General features: G+C 44.3%; 1 protein-coding gene across 1 annotated transcript in view; it reads left to right on the forward strand.

Annotated features, from left to right (window-relative positions):
* hmcn2 (hemicentin 2) overlaps positions 1–24,112 on the forward strand; it is a 48,334-nt gene that overhangs the window by 16,203 nt on the left and 8,019 nt on the right. Inside the window, exons 23-71 of the mRNA XM_076890714.1 lie at positions 2,710–2,837; positions 3,335–3,586; positions 4,568–4,651; positions 6,446–6,637; positions 6,731–6,861; positions 7,035–7,179; positions 7,332–7,458; positions 7,554–7,711; positions 8,186–8,464; positions 8,540–8,682; positions 9,305–9,455; positions 9,557–9,775; positions 9,862–9,975; positions 10,085–10,272; positions 10,372–10,468; positions 10,539–10,700; positions 10,826–10,939; positions 11,134–11,330; positions 11,636–11,717; positions 11,806–11,937; positions 12,030–12,173; positions 12,253–12,412; positions 12,797–12,921; positions 13,003–13,186; positions 13,283–13,380; positions 13,462–13,740; positions 13,823–14,013; positions 14,258–14,339; positions 15,029–15,165; positions 15,264–15,405; positions 17,328–17,472; positions 17,586–17,713; positions 17,835–17,991; positions 18,100–18,221; positions 18,311–18,475; positions 18,566–18,673; positions 18,763–18,897; positions 19,151–19,285; positions 19,411–19,680; positions 19,751–19,941; positions 20,041–20,254; positions 20,405–20,539; positions 20,639–20,829; positions 21,518–21,599; positions 21,878–22,048; positions 22,628–22,780; positions 22,989–23,126; positions 23,517–23,638; positions 23,775–24,015. Coding sequence (XP_076746829.1) covers positions 2,710–2,837; positions 3,335–3,586; positions 4,568–4,651; positions 6,446–6,637; positions 6,731–6,861; positions 7,035–7,179; positions 7,332–7,458; positions 7,554–7,711; positions 8,186–8,464; positions 8,540–8,682; positions 9,305–9,455; positions 9,557–9,775; positions 9,862–9,975; positions 10,085–10,272; positions 10,372–10,468; positions 10,539–10,700; positions 10,826–10,939; positions 11,134–11,330; positions 11,636–11,717; positions 11,806–11,937; positions 12,030–12,173; positions 12,253–12,412; positions 12,797–12,921; positions 13,003–13,186; positions 13,283–13,380; positions 13,462–13,740; positions 13,823–14,013; positions 14,258–14,339; positions 15,029–15,165; positions 15,264–15,405; positions 17,328–17,472; positions 17,586–17,713; positions 17,835–17,991; positions 18,100–18,221; positions 18,311–18,475; positions 18,566–18,673; positions 18,763–18,897; positions 19,151–19,285; positions 19,411–19,680; positions 19,751–19,941; positions 20,041–20,254; positions 20,405–20,539; positions 20,639–20,829; positions 21,518–21,599; positions 21,878–22,048; positions 22,628–22,780; positions 22,989–23,126; positions 23,517–23,638; positions 23,775–24,015 — 7,640 coding nt within the window. The remainder of the gene's footprint in view (positions 1–2,709; positions 2,838–3,334; positions 3,587–4,567; positions 4,652–6,445; positions 6,638–6,730; positions 6,862–7,034; positions 7,180–7,331; positions 7,459–7,553; positions 7,712–8,185; positions 8,465–8,539; positions 8,683–9,304; positions 9,456–9,556; positions 9,776–9,861; positions 9,976–10,084; positions 10,273–10,371; positions 10,469–10,538; positions 10,701–10,825; positions 10,940–11,133; positions 11,331–11,635; positions 11,718–11,805; positions 11,938–12,029; positions 12,174–12,252; positions 12,413–12,796; positions 12,922–13,002; positions 13,187–13,282; positions 13,381–13,461; positions 13,741–13,822; positions 14,014–14,257; positions 14,340–15,028; positions 15,166–15,263; positions 15,406–17,327; positions 17,473–17,585; positions 17,714–17,834; positions 17,992–18,099; positions 18,222–18,310; positions 18,476–18,565; positions 18,674–18,762; positions 18,898–19,150; positions 19,286–19,410; positions 19,681–19,750; positions 19,942–20,040; positions 20,255–20,404; positions 20,540–20,638; positions 20,830–21,517; positions 21,600–21,877; positions 22,049–22,627; positions 22,781–22,988; positions 23,127–23,516; positions 23,639–23,774; positions 24,016–24,112) is intronic.

The following is a 24,112-nucleotide window of genomic DNA, read 5'->3' on the forward strand; positions in this document are numbered from 1 at the left end:
TAATGCCTCTGGAAGAGCGGCCAGGCAGAGGCAGCAGAGACTAGAGATCTGTATGTGGGCATCACCAGATGGCTAAACCGAGGTAAAACATCTGGTCCCACGTGGTTGCCTGATTCCTGGCTTTCATGTGTGGTCACTCTGGGCGCAGACAGGCAGGCAGGCTGCCCCGAGACACGAGCTGGATGGATGACAGGCAGACTCTTTGGGCCAGACACCAGGCCGAATCATTTAGTGCAGATAGAAGAATGACAGAGGGAGTTGAAAGCCGTTGTGACTCAGATACAGTATGACTTGTGTGGGGTCAGGAAGAAGGAAACGGTGGGGGGTGGCGTTGGAGGGAGGGGGTGCCAGGAAGAGGGGCGGAAAGTGAACTGACAGTGGAAGAGATACAAGTTGTGTCTGTCTGATGTTCAGATTCCCCGCGGTGTTTCGGCAGTAAAACAACATGCTGACTCTTTACTAGTCCTGTCTGATGAGAATAACACATCCCTGTGAACAAACCCAGCGTCATGCTTTGCATACGCAGGGACCTATGGAAGGAGCGGGCTCTGTAAAGGAACATTAACTCCTTTAAGCTACACTCTGAGGTTCGGAGGAAATAACTGAGGGGTGCTGATTTTTAAAATAACTTAAACAGTGGGAGATGATATTTATCTCATATCCATGTATTCAGACTAGTACCAGGCAGGGAGTTTTTTGTTTTTCTCTTTCCTTTTTTCAATACTGAGTCAGAAGATTTGGTCACAGGAGACCTGATCCTGATGAGGCCAATTTGTCCCAGTTAGTCTTTGGCCAGTCGCACTGTGTACACAGATGACACCAATGTGGGGAGTGATGGATGAGCGAGAGGGGCTGTTCATGTCACGCGGAGCAGCACCGCTGTAGCCTGAGCTCACATTAACCACTGCAGAGGCCGCCTTTCAGTTTTCGAGCTGGATGCTGTCGTCTCTCCTACGGCTGTTTGGGGAGGTGGGGGGGTGGGTGAAAGACATTACACCATATGTGCGTCTAAAATACAGAGCTCTTTGTGCTTCTAGCTCGTTTCCACTTAGACAGGCGTGTTATTGTTAGAATTTGGTTGCTTAGCAGACACACTTATCAAAGATAAATCGCAGAGGTGTGTTTACATTGCTGTATATTATACATTTGTACAGCTGGATAGCTTCTGTAGCATTTCAGGTTACCACACCCTCCTTTAAAGTTGCTGACCCACAGCAAGCAAGGCCTGACTTTGGAGCTGAGGTTGTGTACTGGAGTGTATGTGATGACCACCATCTGTCCACTTGTTTGACTTTGACAAACATCAAAAAAAAACAAATGGCAAGTTGGGCCAAAACGTTGCTTTGAACTTAGTTGGTCCCAGGAAGGATGACGCTTTGACTTTGGAGACCTGTGCGACCTTTCATTCGAGCTCCACCATTAAGTCAACCTTTTGATTTTCACTTTATCTTTATTTCCTGACCCCGCGGTCGTAAACGCACAATAGCTGCACACGCAAACAGAAAAATCCGCATTGATCTTTTTGAACCTACAACCTTTCCCATGGTGATATTATCAGGTCAAACACTGCTGACCCTTTCACATTGTAATTATCCCAGACAATCGTACTTAGCTCTGGATGAGGTCCAGACTCCGGCTATTGCTTGCTCTTTATGAACTCTAACCCTCACACATTTTCTTTTTCCATTTCAACAAAACAACATAATTGAATAAGGACCACTAAGTGTTTGACAGCATAATTCAATTTATGTATACCTGTCAAATGCTCTGATACTTGTTGTACAACCCAAATACCAAAAAAAAAAAAAAAAGTTTGGACGCTGTATAAAATGTCAACCAGAACGTAATGATTTGCGTCTCTCATAAGCCCACATTTTATTTACAATACAGCACAGAAAAGATATTAAATGTTTAAACTCTGAAAAAATATGAGCTAATTCTGAATTTGATGGCAGCAACAAATCTAGAAAAATTGGGGCAGGGCCATGTTTACTACTGTGTAGCATTCCCTCTTCTTTTAACAGCAGTCCATAAACATCTGGGAGCTGAAGAGACCAGCTGTGGGACTTCTTGGAATGTTGTCCCGTTCTTATGTGATATAGGATTCTAGCTGCTCAGCAGTCCTAGATCTTCTTTGTCATGTTTTTCACTTCATGATGCCAGATGTTTCCAGTTGGTAAATGTTTTGAACTGCAGTTCAACACCCAGACTCTTCTGCTATGAAGTCATTGTAATAGATGCAGTGTGCAGTTTAGCATTGTTTTGCTGAAATGTGCAAGACCATCCCTGAAAAAGACATCATCTGGTACAAAGTTTCTCTGGAATCTTTCTACCTTTGCAGATGTGCAAGCTGCCACTTTTGCTATTGCACCCCCTGCAGGATTTTGAAATGAGTGCTGATAACAACACAGACGCTCCCTCTCTTCTTTGCTGCAGAGATTTTTGTGTCCATTTTCTCCAAAAAAGAAGTTAAAGTCTTGATTCATCTGAACACTGAACAGTTTTCCACTTTTCCTCAGTCAGCTTTAAAGGAGTTCTGGCCTGCAGGAGGTGGTTTATATGCATGCTTCAAAATATAGGAGATATAGGAGAGAAAAAGAAAACAGACACACCTATTTTATCAGAACACAGTAGCTGTAGATCTTCAGTGACTCATAAAGTTCTGTGTTTTCTCCATGTCTTTGCCCTTGACCCCTAACCACTCCCCAGGTTCACTGTTTTGCCTTCAGGCTCTCTGAAGATCACTGATGTGCGCCTGATTGATAGTAAACTGTACACCTGCACTGCAGAAAACCCAGCAGGCAACGCGTCCCTAAGCTACAATTTACACATTCAAGGTAACTCCACAGGGTTTCAGTAAAAGTTGAAGTTTATGGAAACTTGTTTGTTCAGCCAATATCTTTAAGTCTCTGTGTGAATATATCACTTATATGTGAGACGTGTGTATGAATACAGTTCCAAATATTTTTGCACATAGATTTTTGCTACTTTAAAGCCATTTACCATGACATACTCAAGTTACAGTTTTATGATGGGCTTAAAGCTGCTGTCGAGCTTCAATATTGCATTAACAGCTGGGGAATTTCATTCATTTTTATGCACAGTTCTCTATGTTTTTTTTTCATTTCAGGTTTGAGAGTTGATGCGAAATCAGTTGGTTATCGGTAGTTGTGGGCCATCCCTTTGTTATTTCTTCATAAATTTAGCAGGAAAAGGGAACTGGAGATTATTCAAAGCTACAGCATGGACAGCCTGTAACTTTAATGTGATAAAATTTGTGTCAATGTTCAAAACTATGTGCATCTAATATTTAGGATATTTGTTTTGTCCTCAGCTAAACCCAGGATTCTGCCAGCACCCTCCCTCCTGAAAGCCCTGCTCGGCCAAACAGTGACTCTGCCATGTATAGCGCAGGGAGAGCCGAGCCCTGAGATCAGCTGGTTTCGCAATGGATCACCTGTTGGGGACAAGAATGTTACACCCCTGAGGATCCAGCAGGTCAGCCACGCCGACCAGGCCGCCTACCGGTGTGTGGCCTCGAACAGTGCAGGACAGGAGACCTTGGAGATCAAGCTGGAAATTCTTGGTGAATGTCACGAGTTCAATTCCTCAGACCTGCTTGTTCACTTGCAGAACTATTAAATTGTGACTCATGGTTGTTTTCTATGATATATCTGAACAACTATTCACTATCACTGGTCATATGAAGGTTCACTAATGATGCATCTGTTTTCGGCCCTCTCAGCGTTTAGAGGCACATTCACTTTAGGCGCACATTGACCGTACAAACTGGCAAACAGTGAGCTATTTGACCTTCTGATAAACATTCACAAAGGGAGATGACTTCGGGTTAAGAACTCAGAGTCGTGTCCATTTGTACTGAATCAAGCTTTCTTGTTGTTATTTACGTGATATATAAATAATATTATTCTTCCCGATCAGTCCCCTTTTATATTTCCATGCCCTTGTTCCTCTCTGACACATGCTCTTACTCATCTGCAGTCTGCCTTTGATGCTTTCCCAGCTTCCCTACTTAATCATTTACTCATTTTCAACATCAAGGGGATCAAGCGCAGGGACATTCTAACCTCTCCTAAACCAAAACTCATCTTTTAAAAGCAAAAAACTGGATTTTCCCATTCTTCTTACAGATGTTCAGGCTTTAACAGCTGTTGTTTCTTTTTGCAGCAACCCCTGTAATTGCTTTGATTCTCTCTATTTCACGCTTGACTTGTTGGTTTCAGTTTGACTTACATGTGCCGTTTGTGTGGTCCTGTCACTTTGTGTGGCATTTTTTGGGGTCTCTCTCTTAAAAAAATGATCTCGATCTCAATAAGACTGTCTGATTTAAGAGATAAGAAAAAGAAGTCAGCCTGGCTCAGGCTGTCAAAGCATGATGCACGCTCTGGTCATTGGGGAGAATCTGTTCGGTTTTTCAAATCATGTTTAGATCCTATTGAGGCTTCTTCTTACTCCGAAACCTAAAACTAATTGTCATTGCACCTCTTATTTATTAGCTGCCCTTGCACTTTGAACTAGCACTTAACATATTTTTCTGTACTCACAGAGGCCCCGACCTTTGCCGAACCTGGAGATGTTATCATGGAGAAAGTGGCAAACAGCAAGGTCATCATCCCTTGCCCCGCTAAAGGTATGGAATGATTCACAGATGAGTCAGCGTGGACACACTGAAAAGGTGTAATTCAAGTTTTAGGGAGCCTAAAACTGAACTCTGTCATCTTTCAGTTTGTTTCTGCAACACAGAAAGGAGAAAAAAAAGAGAGAAATCAATGTTATATGTAGGACAGTGATGTGTTTTTGTGCGCAATCAAAAGAATGTTTCACTGTCACCACAGACTCCTAGTTGCCATCTTAAAAGGAGAAACTTCTTTTCACTGCAGCACCCGGAGGCATGCCATTGTCTCTATTTCCTAACATCCATTTGCGAACGAGAGACATTCTGTAGGGATGTGGAGGACCTGCTGTTTTATCAAAACGCAGCAAGCGTCGGTGTCGCGTCTCCGTCTGGACTGATGGCTACTCAGTGGCAGCCCGCACAAACAGGTATTGTTTGTGTGGAGCTGTGTCATGGTAACCAGCTCAATGAGAGGAGGTGAGCACTGTGTATAATGTGGAGCAACAGCTGGAACATCAGTCTGCCTCCTGCCTCTGTGAGCCACATCTGCTTTCCTGTGTGTCGGTCCTGCTGGGAGCGGAATCCTAATTACAGGCTGCTTCTGGCAGATAAAGGACAGAGATGTCTGAGGTGCGCCGTGAAGCACAGGAAGAGAAAGACGAAGCCTCGCTGGCCTCACCTTTCTTCTGAGTCATACGGAAGGGTTGACAGTACCAAGCACAGAAATACAGAAATGCTTGATGCTCTTGACGGGCCGGAGAGGCAGTCAGCCTGCAGCACCAAACGAGGATCCCCACTTTCTTTGGTCCTTTTGTTTTCTTTGAGATCTATCTGCACGAGGGGAAACAAGCACAGTCTCTGCCAGAAGGAAATTATTAATTCACCAACAAGCACATTGCATTTGATAGAGGTAATTATTGGAGAAACACATGGAAGAGATAATCTCAGACTTCGTCAGCCCCGGTAAATAAATTCAGAGCCTGCTAATGAGATCTGTTAACATCTAAAACACAACATCTGTATGCATTTCCCGCAGCAATGAGATAATGAATTTGCTTCAGAGCTCCTTAACTGTAAACACGTGTTCTGAGAGGAAACAGACAGTAACGTCACCTTTGGTTGTGCTGCGTCTTCTCCTGCTTTTTGGGGGATGGAGAAGGAAGGGTGCTGCGGTTGATTTTTCAAGTGGTGTTTGTATATGTGTCACCTCTGTAAATCGAGGGAGTGTGGCTCTGTGCTGCTCTGTTAGTCTGTTAGGGAATCTGTTGTGGAGATTTTTGGAGGGTTACAAAGCTTTTTAAATTCTCCACCTTGTCCCTGATCCAGTTTTCTTCTGTCGGGCATTTCTAGCTCTATTTCCACCCAATAATCCACCAAACACATGTGTTTTTAAGGCTCCTGAGGAAACACGCCAGTGCCTTTGAACCACTTGTTCAACCACTATCTTTCTTACAGCTCTTACTCTCTCTACTCACTCTCATCCCAGTGTTTAGCAATAAATCTTTGTCTGCATTTTAAGTATTACATCCTCCGTCACTCCTCTATGCAGTGTTTTACTTTTTTTATGTGACTTTGACCTTGAAATCTTAAGCCTGCAGGCGACAAGGACTCTAACCATTTTGGCATCCACTCCCTGCTGTCCTGCTGTCTGATAAATGTAGAGAGCTGGCTTTTTTGTAGTCTGGGCTGCTTGCCCGTTAAGTTATCCTGCACAGAAGAAGAGAGATGGAAGTAACTCTTCTTTCTGTCCGATATGATCAATAAAGCTCATTTTATCCTCACTCGCTTTTCTTGTCGCTGCACCTGCAGGTTCGCCTAATCCCAAAGTACGCTGGTTCAAGAATGGCCTGGAGATACACCCCGAACAACCCGACTTTTCCGTGGCGAGGGATGGAGCTCTTGTAATTAGCGCAGCGTCTGCCAGCCACAGTGGGGACTTCAAGTGTGTGGCAGTTAATGAGGCAGGCTCTGTGGAGAGAAAGACCAGGCTAAAAGTGAATGGTGAGAACTTATCTCATGGCTGTTTTCCTGCTGTTAAAAGTATATTTTACACATAACGATGGTCCATAAACCTTTCTTTCTGTGCTGTCTTAGTTCCCCCTGAAATTCAAGATAATGGCCAACCGCTGAACCTCACTGTCACCTTGAAGCAGCCTCTCACGCTGGGATGTGACGCCTTTGGGATCCCCTCTCCAACAATCACCTGGACTAAAGATGGCAAAGCTGTGAGTGTGTCATCCTGGATTCCCATTTACAGAAAAATCTAAAAGCCAGGTTACATGTTTTTACTGTAAATGCTATCTTGTCGATCTCTAGCGGTACAATGCCACCAAGTGGCAATTATTTCAATAACATTTAAACAGTGTGGATGCACTCAAGCTGATTTCTGTGTGTGCAGGTGGACAACCCTGGGGTGTATCTTGAAAATGGAAATAGGCTGCTCAGAATCTACAGAGTTCAGCCTGAACATGCAGGACAGTTTGTCTGCACAGCTCAAAACTCAGCTGGAGAGACCCAAAGACAATATAACATAGTGGTGCAAGGTGAGCTCATTATAAACCTGCTTTCACATGGATATTTAAGAGGAAGGTATAAGGCAGCAAGAAAGACCAGTTTGGGGATCTGTGATAAGATACACATTCAGCATTCATTCTTAATGCAAACTAGTTATTGAGCATGTGGTGTTTTTCGCCAGCTCCACCTGTGATCTCAGGAACGTCTCGAATGCAGGAGTTAACTGTGGTACTGGGCCAGGAGGTGGAGTTTCAGTGTCGGGTTAGTGGAAAACCAGCGCCAAGAGTGGAATGGAGCCGCGATGGAGAGTAAGAATCTCTTTTATCGACGTGACATTCAGCAGCGTACACAGGATGCAGGATTCACTGAATTGATTCGATCATCCTTTCCGTTCTTTCTCCAGGGTTCTGTCCCGCGATGGAGACCCTCATGTGGAGTTTCTGGAAGATGGCCAGGTGCTGAAGGTGAAGTCAGTAAGGCCGAGAGACCAGGGTCTTTACCGGTGTCTGGCCAGTAACGACGCAGGAACTCAGATGCGCCAATTTAGACTCAACGTCCAAGGTTGTTTTGAACATTTTTTTTAACAAAATGTAAACCTCCAACTACACTCACCTGAATTTAACAGCAGTTATTGATTTAACACCTATGAAAAAAACAAAGCAAAAAACAAAACAGTTGTATAGATTCAGGATATTACTCTGACATTTTTCCCTAAATTGCTGCTGTTATGGCAACACTCTGAGAAAGAGAATTGCGAGGCATCATATATAATTCATGTGAATGCCCAGCCTCTATAGTAACATAAGTTAACATTGTATTTAGCCATGTGGTCGATGTGCACATATTGAATTCTCTTTAAGGGGACATTTCTCTGTCAGGTGCAGTAATAGAGTACCACACGCTGCATTTCTTTTTTAGAAGGTTTCCTACACAAAAGCAAAGCATTCTCCTGTTGCTCTGGTTATTCTGTACTGTGTGCCAGTAAAAAATGATTTGGCTGTTAAAAATAAACGTGTTCTCTGTTTTTTACTCCAGCCCCTCCCACTATTAAGGGGACTACTGAGACATCAGAGGTGTCAGTGGTGCTGGGTTTCCCTGCAATCCTCCCCTGCAACGTCGAGGGCTTCCCCACACCCAGCATCACCTGGCTCAAGGACAATCACCCCATCGTATCCACTCCCCAGCTGACATACACCCGCGGTGGGCTGGCCCTGCGGCTGGGTTCGGCACAGGGAGACAGCAGCGGCCTCTACACTTGCAGGGCTACAAATCCAGCTGGCACTGCCATCAAGCACTATTCACTCAGTGTTCTGGGTAAGAGACATGTGCATCTCTAACAAGGTGAAAAATAAAAGAGGGATTTGATTTTTAATGTTTTCATCTCTTTAGTCCCACCGCAGATAGAAGGAGACTCTACCTCCCTAACGTTTGGTGGGCAGGAACAGAAAGTGCGGATCAACGGGAGCTTAACTCTGTCCTGCCTCGCCAAAGGTTTCCCCGAGCCCAAAGTCCAGTGGTTCAAAGACGGACAGGTCCGTGTGCGTCACCGTTAAAAGCTATGCTTCCTAAAATCAAAATGTGTTTTCAATGGAACAAGTTCTAACCTCTGCCAGCCTCTATTGGCAACTGGTATGAATTACAGCAACCCTCTTGCACAACCCACCTCCACTCGCCTTATTTAGTGTGATGAGTAAGCCAGTTAATTATAGACATAGAGGAAGAATCCAGTGATTAAACCTCAAGACATAAAACACTGTGCGATTTCTTTTTTTGTTTTTTTCGTGACCTACTGTGTTTTGATGTACTGTGTCCTTTATTCTGTTCAGAATGCAAGTGCACGTGTATGAATATTCTGCAGGGCCTACAATATGAGAAGCAGGAATTGGATTAAAGATGATGTAAAATATGATTTTCTTTCTGAGTGTGGGTGGAAGCTCTGTATGTCTTGGGTGTTTTAAAGCCACATTTAAAGATCTGCTAAATATTTTCTTGACACAGTAGTTCAAAGAGGCAACAAATCTTAAGGAGGCTCCATCGAGCTTAAAGAGCACTTTTGAACAAAGTATCAGAGACAGTCTGTTTTATTTATTCATCAACCCACAGATTCCTGCGAGCAATACTTCACATTAACTGTGTATTTTCTTTGTGTTTTAGCTGCTGACTGGAAACATCCATGCTGGCATTAAAGAGAGCGGCCACTTCCTTCACATAGAGAATGCCATGCTGTCCCATGAGGGTCAGTACACCTGTGTGGTCACCAACTCTGCAGGAGAGGACAAGAGACACTTTCGTGTAACTATTCAAGGTGTGTTCGGTTAGTTCAGTGTATAGCAGCTAGAAAAACACTTCATTTTAAAACCTTTGTATAGAAAGCAATCTGGCTCTAATGTGCCGCTGTCTCTTTAGTCCCTCCGATTTTCCACCGGGTGAATAACAGGGAAGCATCCTGGGGTTTGGGACACGAAGACGACCTTAATGATGAGAACGTGGTGGAGAAGCGGGAAGTTGTGCTAGGCCATCAAATCAGCCTGTCCTGTGAGAGCAATGCCATTCCCCCTCCCAAGCTCAGCTGGTATAAAGACGGCAAAAAGTTAACCTCTGCAGATGGAGTGGTGCTTCTTCCAGGTCAGGGAAAACTCTGTAAAACCTCATGTAAAACCACTAGTGCAGTTGTTATATGTAACTGAGGAGTCATTTTTAATGTATGACAGGGGGACAAGTGCTACAAATTGCCCGAGTGCAGAAGGAGGATGCTGGAAGGTATACGTGTCAGGCTGTTAATGAGGCAGGGGAGGATCGCATGCACTTTGATCTGGAGATTCTAGGTAAGTGAGTACATATACCTAAGTTAGATGTAATTAAAATGTTTGCATAATAAAATCTGTGATTATAGAGATGTAACTTAATAATTTCAGTTGTGTTTAACTTCCATAGTCCCTCCTGTTATTACTGGAGCATCAAAGGAGTTTATGGAGGAGATAGGAGCAGTGGTTAACAGCACCGTGGTTCTACACTGTGACGTGATTGGACATCCAGCTCCAGTCGTCTCCTGGCTGAGAGAAGGGCAGCCGGTGCACATGGACTCACAGCACCACATCAGTGAGGATGGGACTCAGCTTCAAGTTAGTTATCTCTGACCTTTGTGCACCGTTGCCAGCAAATAGACAGATCCAACCGTAACGTTCTATAGTGAAGAATAACGCTTGTGTCCTAACTTACAGCTTCTCAGTGTCCAGGTTTCAGACATGGCTGGGTATTCGTGTGTAGCGGAGAACAAGGTCGGAACAATTGAGAAGCTCTTCAGTCTGACAGTGCAAGGTAAACCCCCCCCCCAAAAAACCCCAAAAAAGTCTTTACTGTGATATGCAACTCTCTTCTCTTTTTGCAGTCCCTCCTAGAATAACAGGCCCTAAAGAGGAGGAGGTTAGTGTGACTGAGGGCCACATGGTGTCTTTGCTGTGTGACGTCCAAGCATACCCTCCTCCAGAGATTACCTGGACCAAAGATGGACAAGTCCTCCATTTCAGCACCAGCATTCACATTCTGCCAGGTTAGCCTCTGGGCCATCTTCAATACCCAAATCCTTCAATCAGAAGCATTATATTGGGTAGAATCTAATTCTTGCACTGATATTTCATATCATTATTTGATATATTGCCTATATATATGTAATAGGTGGCCAGATGCTACAGTTGCCCCGGGCCAGACTAGAAGATGCAGGGCAATATGTTTGCACAGCCACCAACTCAGCAGGGCAGGACCAGAAGAGTATTCTCCTCAGTGTTTATGGTGAGCAAACACACTGTGACCCATCTGCACAATTCAGCCACATATACAGATGATCAAATCCCAAAACACTGCCTGGCAAAAAAAATCTGTTTATCTCAAGCCAGCTGTGACTGAGAAGAGTTCAGGAGTGACTCATTCGAATTCTGAATGAATCAAACTGAGATCATGTCCTCTCTAAATGTGCAAACCAACAGTCGTGCCCACCCTGAAGCCCCGGCACGATGCTGAGTCAGACTCGGTGACCCCTCAGGTTGGCTCCTCAGTCACCTTGCGATGCGAAGCCCACGGCTTCCCCGAGCCTGAAGTCACGTGGTACAAGAATGGGCTCCAGTTGGCTGCAGGGAACGGACTAAAGATGGATCAGTACCAGCTGGAGATAATAGGAGTCCAGGTCAGACTCATCAGACATTTTTTATGACTGCAAACAAAACATAAAAAAGGATTTTAAGGGGTTTTCAACAGCGTGCTGATGTGTAATGTATACATATTTTCACTGCACTCACTGTTCCTTTATCTGGTGCATTTAAAACCCCTGAGATAATTCTGACTAATTCTAACAGGCTGGAGCTGAGATCACCCATCTGAAAGCATTTGAAGCCGGTGTTCCAAAAAAAAAAAAAAAAAAATCATGAATCCCTTTGGATTATAACTTGTAAAGAAAACACAACTCACAATTTTTTCCTTTGTGGTTACTAGATGGGAGATAGTGGCACGTACACTTGCAAAGTGTCCAATGTGGCTGGACAGGCGGACAGAACCTTTAGGCTGACGGTTCATGGTAAAAATCACTCTGTAGCATTTTGGAACAAAATCGCTATAGACAAATGTCTTTAATGGACTAAATTCTCATAAATATATATTGACAGTTCCACCTGTCCTGGATGGACCTCTTCGAGAGTCTCTAAATTATAGCCTGGGCTCCCACGTGGCTCTGCTGTGTGAGGCCACAGGCGTACCCGTTCCCAGCATCTCTTGGCTTAAAGATGGAACTCCTATTGGTAAGTGGGAGGGAGTGACATGGAAATGTGGAGAAATGCAGACGTGCCAAAGGGTGTCACAGCTAGATTAAGTGGATCTGTGTGGTTTCCAGAAAGCAGCCTGCAGTGGCAGTGGTCTGTTCGAGGCACCAGGCTGGAGCTGGGGCCTCTCAGCCTGTCTCATGCCGGAACATACACGTGTGTGGCCAAGAACAGCGAGGGAGAAACACGAAAAGAGTACACAGTCACCGTGCAGGGTAACGAGGTTTCTTAAAGCATGTGTTATGAGAGAAATGATTTCAAAAGGTGTTTAACAGTAATCTCTGCCCTACTCAGTCTCCCCAACCATCCTGGACTCTGACCTCCCATCTGAAGTGAGTGCACCCAGAGGAGAGGAGCTGACCCTGGAGTGCAGAGCAAATGGAATCCCCACACCTCGCCTCAGCTGGCTGAAAGATGGAGTGACTCTGGAGGGATCGGATGCCCGTCACATTGCGTAAGTCATTCTCAGGCCCCGCTCTGTCAAGTGTGAAGTAATCATAACAATGGTAAATATTTGAATCGATGAACAGCCTTCATTAAGGGTTTGGGAAAGTGTCACCGTTAATCAGAAACACAGAGAATGATGTGCACGACGAACAAATGGTTTATAGTGTCTTGCCCAGTTAGATCATGAAAAACTGTAAAAGCAGCTGCTTCACAGCTGTTCGCCAGCTTATGTGGTCATCAGACAGTAAGCGACTGTGTTTATGTATCTGCATGCGACTGTGAGAAAACTGTGGGATGTGGGTGATAATGAAAGAATTACACCGAGGTTCAGATGTGGACAAATAATAGAGAAAAATGGATGTGAAAACAAAGCGTGCTTGTTCTCTGGCAGCGTGACATCTGATGGCAGCACACTGACTTTGCTGCGCCTGAGTCCTGAGGATTCTGGGACGTACACCTGCCTGGCTGTGAATTCGGCCGGCCAGGAGAGCAAAATCTACACCGTCTTTACTCTAGGTTGGTTTTTCACCCCTTAGCTTTGTTTATCTGCGTTAAGTTTCTGAGCGATTTCTTCACAGTCTATTTCATCTGTGGCAGTACCGCCATCTATTTCTGGTGAGACCACCATCCCCAAAGAGGTGCAGGTCACGCAGGACAGCGCTGTGACGCTAGAGTGTCAGGCAGCAGGAAACCCCCCGCCTCAGATCAGCTGGCTGAAGAATGGGCATCCGCTGCTCCTCAGTCACCGCGCTCGCCTCCTCTCCGGTGACTCTTTGCTGAGGTCAGTTAAGATGATTACAGACTGTGTTGTAAAAAGATTACAGGTTGGTGGATGAGGTCATTCTAAATGTTCTCTTTCTTCATTAAAAAAAAAAAGGATTTCTCCTGTGCAGCTGTCTGATTCTGGAGTTTACACGTGTGTGGCACGCAGTCAAGCTGGTCTTGCAGAGCTCAGCTATAATGTCCAAGTCCAAGGTACAATCCCAACAGTAGATGACATGAAAACAGAACATGCTGGGTCAGTGGGGTTTCACACTCTGTGTTTATGGTCTGCAGTGCCCCCCGGTGTGAATCACGTCGAACCGGTGGAGCCAGTTTCAGTAATCCAGGGATCCTTGGTGACTTTATCCTGTGAAGCACGTGGCGTCCCCCCTCCGACGCTAACGTGGATGAAAGATGGACAGCCGCTGTCCCTTCACCGCAACCTGCTGCTGGATGGACAGGAGACAAGACTGCAGCTTCCTGACGTGGCCCCCTCAGATGCGGGCTTTTACAGCTGCGTGGCTAGTAACCAGGCTGGAAGCAGTACCAAGAGCTTCAACCTCACCGTGCTTGGTACGATCACCCTCTTTTTATTTATTTATATCTGCAATAAAGAAAAAGAACATAAGCTAACACATTTTGCTTTCTAATGCAGAGCCTCCAAAGATAGTCAGCTCCGACTCACCAGAAGAGCTGACCATAGCAGTTAACAGTCCACTTGAGCTGGAGTGCTCTGCTGTGGGAGTCCCACCTCCTACCCTCAGCTGGCTCAAGGATGGTCGGCCCGTGGAGAGATCTGATATCGTTCAGCAGGACGGAAACTTTATCAGGATTAGCAAAGTTCAGGTATAAATTACTGACTGTGCGAGCACATGTTCTCCTGAGATTGGCAATTTAAGGTGTAAAACTTTATTTAAGACAATGTATGTCGCTAAGACTTTTTCTAAGCAATCACTCCTGTTAAAAAACAAACAGAAAAACATACCCACTCTTTTTAAACCTTAGTCGTCACTTTAGTTGAGTGTAAATTTTCAAATAAAGCATTGTCATGCAAGAACCACTCAAGCTGATTGATATTGTCTCTTTAAAGGTCGAGGATGCAGGTCTGTACACCTGCTTGGCCAGCAGCCTAGCCGGAGAGGATGGAAAAAACCACTGGGTCCGGGTCCAAGGTGACACAAGCTGTTCTTGGATATTATTCAGCATGGAAGAAATATGTCATGCCCCCCTTTTCCCTTAACTTCCTCCTCTCTTTGCACCTGGTACTGCATGAATAAAGCTCTGTGTGCGATCAGGAATAAAAGTCTGGATTTTTACACAAGTGAAAAACAGACTTGCGCTGCTTGTATATCGGTCTCGCTGTTTTGCACGCAATATGACATGCATGCAGCGCAGGGTGCATTTTCTTGGGTTTTTATTGATGGCCTGACTTTAATTTATGAGTGTGCACTACTCACCATTTATTCCACTTGTTAATATTTGAGTAAAATGATGCTTCTATAAATATAATCATACACAATGCAGTTAAGACCTGCCAGACTGCTTAGATCAGTGTTTTCCCAAATTCATGGTGTTTCTTTTCCCCATTCCTATAATTAAGACTCTTCTAGAAGATTCAAAACTGTGTGGCACACATTTTTATAGCACTTTTTTTAGTAATGTCTTTTTTTAAGTGAAAACACATGCTTTTTATACCCCCGATCTACATTCTGACTTCATCTGTTCCACACGGCCTCATAACTTTACCAAGCTCTTCCTGAAGGAGCACTTCAGGCTCACAGCACTTTTTTTTCTTTTACTTTCCTTTTGTTGCTGTTATTGTGGATCACATAAATCTTAATGGTCAGTGGTTGTGTTGCAGTACCACCAACGCTCCTTGGCTCCGGTGATGTGAGGACATTGACAGTGCCGGTTAACGGTCACCTCACTCTGGAGTGCCTGGCTGACAGCGACCCTCCTCCACACATAGAGTGGTACAAGGGTGAAACCAAACTGCAGGTGCAGAATGTGAACTCAAATAAGTCATCCACTATTAAAAGTATTGATCTCCTCTTTGACTTGCGTATTCTGTCTTTCCTTTCCTTCTGTTGTATCAGCTGGGTGGTCGTATCCAGCAGCTTGCAGGGGGTCAGTACCTGGAGATACAGGAAGTCAGGTCTGAGGATAGCGGCCAGTATAGCTGTGTGGTTACCAACATAGCTGGAAGCAGCAGTCTCTTCTTCACTGTGGAAATTCTCTGTAAGCATACTTGTCATATCTTGTTTTTAAACTGTTGAACTTTTGAACCGTAGACATAAACACATGACAACCAAATATTTAACTCAGCAAGTTGCCAGTTACTGCAGTTAGTAACCAGTCCAAGTTATCAAGGAGAGAGTGAAAGACCAAAGTATACTCCATTCTTTGGAGTCATGCCAAACACTGCAGACAATGGAGCTCCTTCTAAAAATGTTTTGCAGTAAAAGTGTTAGTGAGCTATGAATGAATGGCACACTGAGCTGCTATTTATCAAGGGGTTGCCACAGTGAATACATCTGGATGCTTTGACTTGCCACAGATGGAAAAAAAACCCCAAACAGTGGATGACCTTTGTGGTGTAACCCTCTAATTCAGGGGTCCCCAATCCCAGTCCACGAGGGCTGGTGTCCCTGCAGGTTTTAGATGTGTCCTTGATCCATCACAGCTGATTTAAATGGATACATTACCTTCTCAACATGTCTTGAAGTTCTTCAGAGGCCTGGTATTGAACTAATCATGTGATTCAGGTGTGTTGACCCAGGGTGAGATCTAAAACCTGCAGGGACAACGGCCCTTGTGGACTGGGATTGGGGACCCCTGCTCTAATTGATCCAGTCTTGGAATAAGACAAATGCAAGTACGATACCTCGTGAGCCCCTGAGGCTGGGTTTCTGTCGCCTCCTGGTGTCAAACCGGGGACCTACATGTAAGGCAAATGTGTTAACCACTACACCACGGAGCCACTAGTTTCTGAAATGCCTGTTAGAAAAAACAAACAAATGTTTAAAAGAGCTAAAAGAGCTGTCACTTTAATACATTGTCATGACTTATTTTGAACTTACATAAGAAGGTCATAGATACATGCAAAGAGTAGCTAGTTGTAGCTGAGGCTCTGCAGTACAATAGAACAGAAGCCTAATTAATTGTTCGAGGTGGAAATGATCAGACACCCCACAGTATGATATTATCACAGTTCTTCACAATGCAATACTAGTGTGATGTGCTGAGTGCTGAATATTGCACATATATTGTGATTTATCCCCTTTTTCATCTGCTAATCATGTTATCAAAGTTACACTTTTTATCCAATAAGATAAAGTTATCTCAAGTCATTTTTCCTGCTGGATAATGAGGTTGTCAAATATACCAACACTGCTACTGAAACCTGCCATAAATGTTTCTATAAGATGGAGTTAGTCTACTATTATTCTATTTTATTCTACTATACTGTTATATTTACTATTATAGCTGATAATACATCAACTGGGATAACTCTGGGATAAAGATGACATATTTGACCTCAGCAGCATTCCTGCTGTATAGGAATAAAACTAAAATACAACCAACTGGCAGTCCGTTGAGTTGAGTCCCCTTGAGTTTTGCTCATTAACAAAGACTCAGTCAGACTGTTGGCAACCTGTCTGCAACAGACTGCAACTGTTTGCACAAAGTTTGGGCGACATGTGCAATCACTTTGTGAGAAACCAATCAAATCTCTGTGTTGTATTAATTTAGAAAGGTGGTAAGTAACTTTGTACTTGCATGTGATCCAGATTCCTAAATATTTATATGTGTGAGGACTAATAGAGATGAAAGAGAAATTCCCCTGTCGTATTTCAACTTTTAATGCTGCCATTAAAGGTTGACTGTAGGTGAGTAGCTGGAGCAAAGTTCAAGAAGTTTATTTAGGAGGCTGAGTAAAGAATTAGAAGTAACATGTGGTAACATGTAACATCATCATTTGAAGAGCGGCTTAAAAAGAGCCACCTACTCAAGCAAGTTTCAAGGGAAACCACTGTTTGTGCGTTTAGGGTGGTTTTAAGGGAAATAAGTGTTTGGTGTGTCGTTCAACATTCATGTCTGGGGAGAAAAAAAGAGTTTTATATGCTAAACACAACAAGATTCTGTCTCTTTACTTCCAGTACCACCTGTAATAAAGGAGAGCAGCTCAGTGGTGACTGTACATATTGGCCAGGATGCAGTTTTACCCTGTGAAGTCAAAGGCGACTCCTCACCTGTGGTCATGTGGAGGAAAGACGGCTTCCCCGTGCGTCAAGATAACAATAAGTACGTCCTGAGATTTCTCACAGGTGTCTGTAATTGTATACGTCACACTCGACTGTATCTGTCGAACACAGACGCGGTGTATCCCCAACTCATTCATCTTTCGTGCATTTCAGATACACCATATTATCCGAGGGCTCTTTGCGCGTACATGCAGCTCAGCTGAATAACGCTGGTCGCTACTACTGCACCGCGTCCAACCAGGCTGGCTCAGATCACCGAGGAGTGGATCTTCGTGTGTTTGGTAAAGACAGTATAAGCAGTACTTAGCTTATGAAGATTTTGGGGATGCCAGCAGATTCAGTTTTTAGCACAATTTTTTATTGTTATAACAGCTTAGCTGAAGGTCTTCTGTGTCCTTTTAGTGGGTCCCTCAATCACTCCGGGTCCATTCAACGTGACAGTAACCACTGGTATCAGAGCCCTGCTTAGCTGTGAGGCTGCAGGTATACCTTCTCCTAAAGTATCCTGGAAGAGGAATGGCACTCCCCTGGATATCAGCCAGCAGCCTGGTGCATACAGGTATAGACAAAGCTATGCCTGTACGCTTCAAATACACAATTGGTATGCAGTACAACTCGTACAGCTATAAAAACTTCAAAGCTGATGCAGTTCTGCTTATCTGTTCAGGTTACTGTCCTCAGGGTCTCTGGTTCTTTTGTCCCCAGCCAATGAGGATGAAGGTTATTTTGAGTGCACTGCAGTCAATGATGTTGGAGAGGAGCGCAGAGTCATCGAGGTCATCCTGCAAGGTATTGATTTAAAGTGTTGTGAAAATCAGCCGGCTGTAGAATGCTGTTTCAGATAATTCAGCCCACAAATTTGCTGTTCTCTCCCGTAGTCCCTCCATCTATTGAAGATGATGTTACGGCAGTTAAAGCTGTGAAAATGTCTCCTGTCGTGTTGCCTTGTCACATACAAGGACGCCCAATGCCCACTGTCACCTGGACGAAGGGTGGAGCCAAACTGAGCTCCAGAGGAGGAAGCTACCGCATCCTTCCCACTGGTAAAGCAGCACACCAGTTGCTGTTTCCTTACATTTTCATACATCACGGTCCTCTGTAAACACATGTTCTTTGTACTCACTTTAATGCAGGAGAGTTGGAGATAACTGCTGCTTTGCCCAGTCATACTGGCAAATATACATGCTCAGCCAGAAACCCAGCTGGAGTGGCTCACAAACACATCTCTCTCTCAGTGCATGGTAGGCCTCCAAGGACATATGTTATCTTATTATGTTTATGTTAAAATGTATGAAACCATATGACACTGTGTTCTGTCTTCCACACACAGAGCTGCCAGAGATCAGACCAATGGCAGAAGAGGTACAAGTAGTGCTGAATCACGGGACTCTTCTCCCCTGTGAGGTTCAGGGCTTCCCCAGACCATCCATCACCTGGCAAAGAGAGGGAGTTCCCATAGCAACAGGTAACGGTACAAAAAATATGAGCCAAATCCTTATTTATGAAGAGACAGACAGATGAACATTGCTGTAATTATGCACAGTTTTCATATATTAGAATCCAACACATTTAACAGCAACTAAGTCATACTCCAACAAGAATCTTTTCTTTGTTTTGTTTTAACGTTTTACAGATAAGACAGCAATGTCATCATGCTGTGGGCTTTAATTTGACCTGTCTCATGTGGACCAGTAATTTTCATGTGACTGTGTGTCTAGGTCACAGGCTGGCTGTGCTCCCGAACGGAGCTCTGAAGTTTTCCCGTGTGACGCTTGGTGATGCAGGGACCTATCAGTGCCTGGCAAAGAATGAAGCTGGTGTAGCTGTGGGCCGGACAAAATTAGTCCTTCAAGGTAATGCCGATTTTTTTTATCTCACCATGGGAATAACATTATGTAATGTTTCATAATCTTATGAAACATTACATACATTTTAGGAAATTTGCAAATAAATATCTGCTCATCTTATGTTTCCGCAGTTCCACCAGTGTTGAGCGTGCCTCATGTCGAGTACATGGCTGTGCTAGGCCAGCCAGTCAGCCTGGAGTGCATAGCTGATGGGCAGCCTCTGCCTGAAGTCACCTGGCACAAAGAGAGGAGGCCTGTGCTTGATGGCGCTCATGTGCGCGTCTTCTCCAATGGAACTCTGGCAATTATTTCTACCCAGCGCAGCGACGCGGGTCTTTACACGTGTACTGCTAAAAACCCCGCCGGCAGAGCCAGCCATGATATGAGGCTGCTCATTCAAGGTGAGTGAAGCACTTTACAAGCTGCGCTGTGTCGTAACATGTTTGTGTTAATAGTGGTGTCTCTTTTCAGTCCCACCCGTGATTGCTCCTACACAGACGCAACTGTCAGTTATCCAAGGATTTCAGGCTCTGCTGCCCTGCGCTGCTCAGGGTTCACCAGAGCCTAAAGTGTCATGGGAGAAGGACGGCAGCGTGGTGCCCAACCTCCCTGGCAAATTCACCGTCTTACGGTCAGGAGAGCTGATCATAGAGAGGGCTGAGGTTAGCCTCTATGTCATGCTTTCTCTGCACTTTATTATGAACTGCATCTCTCTGTAGTTCCATGTGCAACACTCAGCTGCTGCTTCTTTCCTTCAACAGTCAGGAGACGCTGGTGTGTTTACATGCGTAGCCACCAATGCAGCAGGCTCTGCGAGGCAAGACATCCGACTGACCATCAATATGAGGCCTGCATTCAAGGAGCTGCCAGGCGATGCAATGCTAAACAAAGGGCAGACTCTTGCCTTATCGTGCCATGCTCAGGGAACGCCTTCTCCTACTATCTCCTGGACTGTCAACAACAGTCCCTATGCAGGTAGTGTTTTCCTTTTTTTCTTCAGTTAAACAGCTCATAATTGCCACACAGATTACTGTATTTGTTATTATGTGTAATGCATTCAGTTTAAAAAAAAAAGAAGCCTAATTTAAAATAAAACTGTGGTGTAAAACTGCAAAACTGTTGCAGGTGCCACTGTAGATGAGGCAGGCAGAAGCTCCATCATCATTGAGAATGTGACTCGGAGTGATGCTGGGACCTACGTGTGCATAGCAGCAAACAGCGTGGGTTCCATTAGAGCGCTCTCGTTCGTCCGTATCAGAGGTGAGATTTATCCTCGAGGATTCCCGCTCACTGAACTTTCTATAGATATTTACATTATGACACATTCTATCTGAAAATACACATGCTATGTGTTTCCAGAGCCTCCGGTGTTGAAGGGTGAAGCCCACACGTCTCAGACAGTCATTCAGGGTGGCTCTGCTTTGCTTGACTGTCCCGTCCACGGAGACCCCAGCCCTGTCCTCCGCTGGCTCAGAAATGGAAAACCGCTACCTCGCTTCCTCCGAATGCAAACCCTCCACAACGGATCTCTGGTCATTTACAGCACCACTGTAAATATAACATTTTCTTTTCTCCTCCTATTTCTGTTCTTTTGAGCAGTAATCCTGCTTCTAAACAAGTTCTGTCAAGCCTAGCTCACTCTGGCATGAAACATTTTCCGATGTAGTTTGCGCAAGAAGGCTCCATCACGCAATCTGAGTAGAACAGCGGCGCTTTATTCATCCCATCTGAGCTTCATCTACAATACCCTTGGGTAGAGGAACAGCGTGTGACTGTCCTGTAGTGTCCTGCTCCCATCTAAATCAGATTCAGTTCAGCCGGAGAGGCTAACAGCATTAGGCTCAGAGGGAAGAAACAAACAGAATGCTGTATGTTCCCAGACTCTGCCCCTCTTTCCGTAGCCTCTAACCTTATTATGGTCTCTAACTGCTGCTGTAATTGCACAGCCTGCAGCTGAGACTTTCTCACAGACAGATGACTGTCCTTCCAGCAGAGTGCTCTTATTATGAAATTTCCTCTCTCTGTCCCTGTAATATTAATTATGACAAACAATTCAATGGAATAAAGTCAACTGCCCCATTGAAAATGTCAGATTTTGTTTGCTTGTATGGTAATTTCCCTAAACTGTAAAACTGTACCCAATTCAGAGATATGTTTGTCTGGAAGGTTTGTAGTCCTATTAAAGGATAACTGTTCCTTAGATAATTCGATAATCAGCTAAACCTGGTTGATCTACAGGCTGCAGATGAAGGGGAGTATCAGTGTGTGGCTGAAAGTGAGGCTGGAACAGCTGAGAGGACCATTACGCTCAAGGTTCAGAGTGAGTTCTGTCTATATGATTTATTTAACGGGTTATGAAATAAAAAATTCAAACAAGTTTGTACCATAATGTACTTCCCAAACTGCCTCCAATCCACTTTTAAGAACGACTTTAAAATGTTAGTTTCCCCCCGTGTTCACTTATTCATGTCTGTTGCTTTCATGTGTTGCAAGTGCTCCTTTCCTTTGCACAACAGCAAGTTTGCACAACATAACCTGTGCAAATGAACTTCCTGAGGACCCACTGTTGAAAATTCTTTTCTTCTCTTCCTCTCTTAGTCAATGGAGGCTACTCTAGCTGGCAGGAGTGGGGACCATGCAGTAGCACCTGTGGCCAAGGCTTCCAAGAGCGAATCAGACTATGCAACAACCCAGAACCAGCTAATGGAGGCCGATCATGCAGCGGCCCCAGTATCGACTCTAGAAAATGTCAGGTCGGCTTGTGTCCAGGTACCAGTGGCTTTGTTATTCATTTCGATTCATTTTGATGCCTCCAAAAAAATATGTCTGTGTAATGCATGAGGAAATTTGAAAATTAAAATATATTATCTCAGTATTTGCAATCTTGGCCGTTGCCAATAACTACAAAATATTTCATTATTCAACCCTTCAATTCAATTTTATATATACACTGCCAAATCACAACAGCAGTCCCCTCAAGTTAGCTCAGTACCATAAGAACTAAAAATAATACAGAGAAAACCAAGCGCTTGGTGACAGTGGGAAGGAAAAACTCCCTTTTAACAGGAAGAAACCTCCGGCACAACCAGGCTCAAGGAGGGGCAGTCATCTGTTGTGACCAGTTGGGGGTGAAGGGAGGAAGACAGGACAAGAGACGCAATATGGAAGAAAGCCAGAGATTAATAATAAGTAATAATTAAATGAGGAGTGGTGTCTAACACAGAAGTATGCTCTTTCTTTCCAGTCCATGTCAGTAACTTTAAACACTTTCAGGGAGCGTTTAGGACAACCTGATATTAATGAATTTCAGTTAATGTAGCTTATTTAAACGTATTTTGGTGCTGCCAGGTGAGGTTCCACGCAGGACTAGAGGCAGCCTGATAGGAATGGTCAATGACAGAGAGTTTGGTGTGTCCTACCTGGAGGCCAACATTACAGACAATGATGACGAGGGGAGCAGCACTGTGCAGGCACGCCTTGACAATATTCCTCCCACTGTGGGTGAGTGATGGCATGTACCATTGTGTACCATTGGTTGCTGTTGACCTCAGCCTCATACCTAACAGTTACCACTTCATTAAACAGTGGTCACGCTGAATTTTACTAGAAAGAGTTGAATTCTTGGGGATGCATTCCCAATCTTGTTCAAATCACATGTTGATGTGTAGCAGAGCAGCAGAGGCACAGAGCTAATGCTGTCTTGTTGTAGGTCCCTTGCTGCGGGTGCTGGTGTCTGTGTTTGCACCCATCTACTGGACCACCGTGCTGCAGAATGGAGCAGCCAGAAATGGCTACGCTTTCACTCAGGGCCAGTTCAGACAGGAGTCTCAGCTGGAGTTCGAGACTGGTGAGCTTTGCCTACTACACATTTTTGCTTTGTTTTCCGTGCATATGCCAGTTAATATTTAAAGCTTTTGATTCATTTATTTAAGGTCATGCACTGCATATTTAATCGATGAAAGTACTCGGCTTAAGATAAGTTTTGTTCAACTCTTTTTATTTCTGTTTAGTTTCTTCTAAACTGTGGTGTGATTTTACAGGAACAACAACAAATGTTGAGTTTTTCATGTCCATTATGCGCTCTTTTGTAAAACAGTCAGTAGATGGCAGCACTTACTAGCAGTCACATACATTGAACATGGAGGCTTGTGCTTCTAAGCAGTTACAGCACGCCCCCTTGTGGTTTTAAGTGGATTTACAGTGTTATGTTTTTTGGTTTTTTAATCTCTTCTAACAGGGGAAATCCTACGTTTGACTCATGTTGCCAGAGGTCTGGATTCGGAGGGTGTTTTGCTAATTGACATAGTAATTAACGGATTTGTTCCTCCTTCATTATCATCATCTCACATGAGCCTTCAGGTGTGTTCACAGCTTTCATCGCAATGTGTATTTAAAGATCATTCAGATCAAATCCTGACTTAAAGACATGACACTTTAGTTTCACACCTCCGATCCTCTTTAGTTTGTGTGACCCGATTTCACTCCTGCCCCGTAGGAGTTCGATGAGTCATATGTGCAGACGGGCCAAGGGCAGCTGTACTCGTGGTCAACGCAAACCCACCAGAGAGGAGGAAGCCCCATGGTGCTGCGTTGTAATCACACAATTATTTACGAGGGCCAGGAAGAGCGCCAGGGTCCTGTGCTTCAACTGCTCAAGGTTTCTGGGATGAATAGTGCCTACAACATGTTTACGCTCACTTTGGACTTCCATGTTACTGCCAGCCTACACGTACCAGGTCTGCAAAAATATTAAAAAATTCCAGCAATTTAAACTCGATTTTACATGAAATCCAGGATCTGTTGGAAAGCCTAACATTGCATGTACTCTGTGTT

This window comes from Maylandia zebra, linkage group LG12 (genome assembly GCF_041146795.1).
Source record: "Maylandia zebra isolate NMK-2024a linkage group LG12, Mzebra_GT3a, whole genome shotgun sequence".
Lineage (NCBI taxonomy): Eukaryota > Metazoa > Chordata > Actinopteri > Cichliformes > Cichlidae > Maylandia > Maylandia zebra.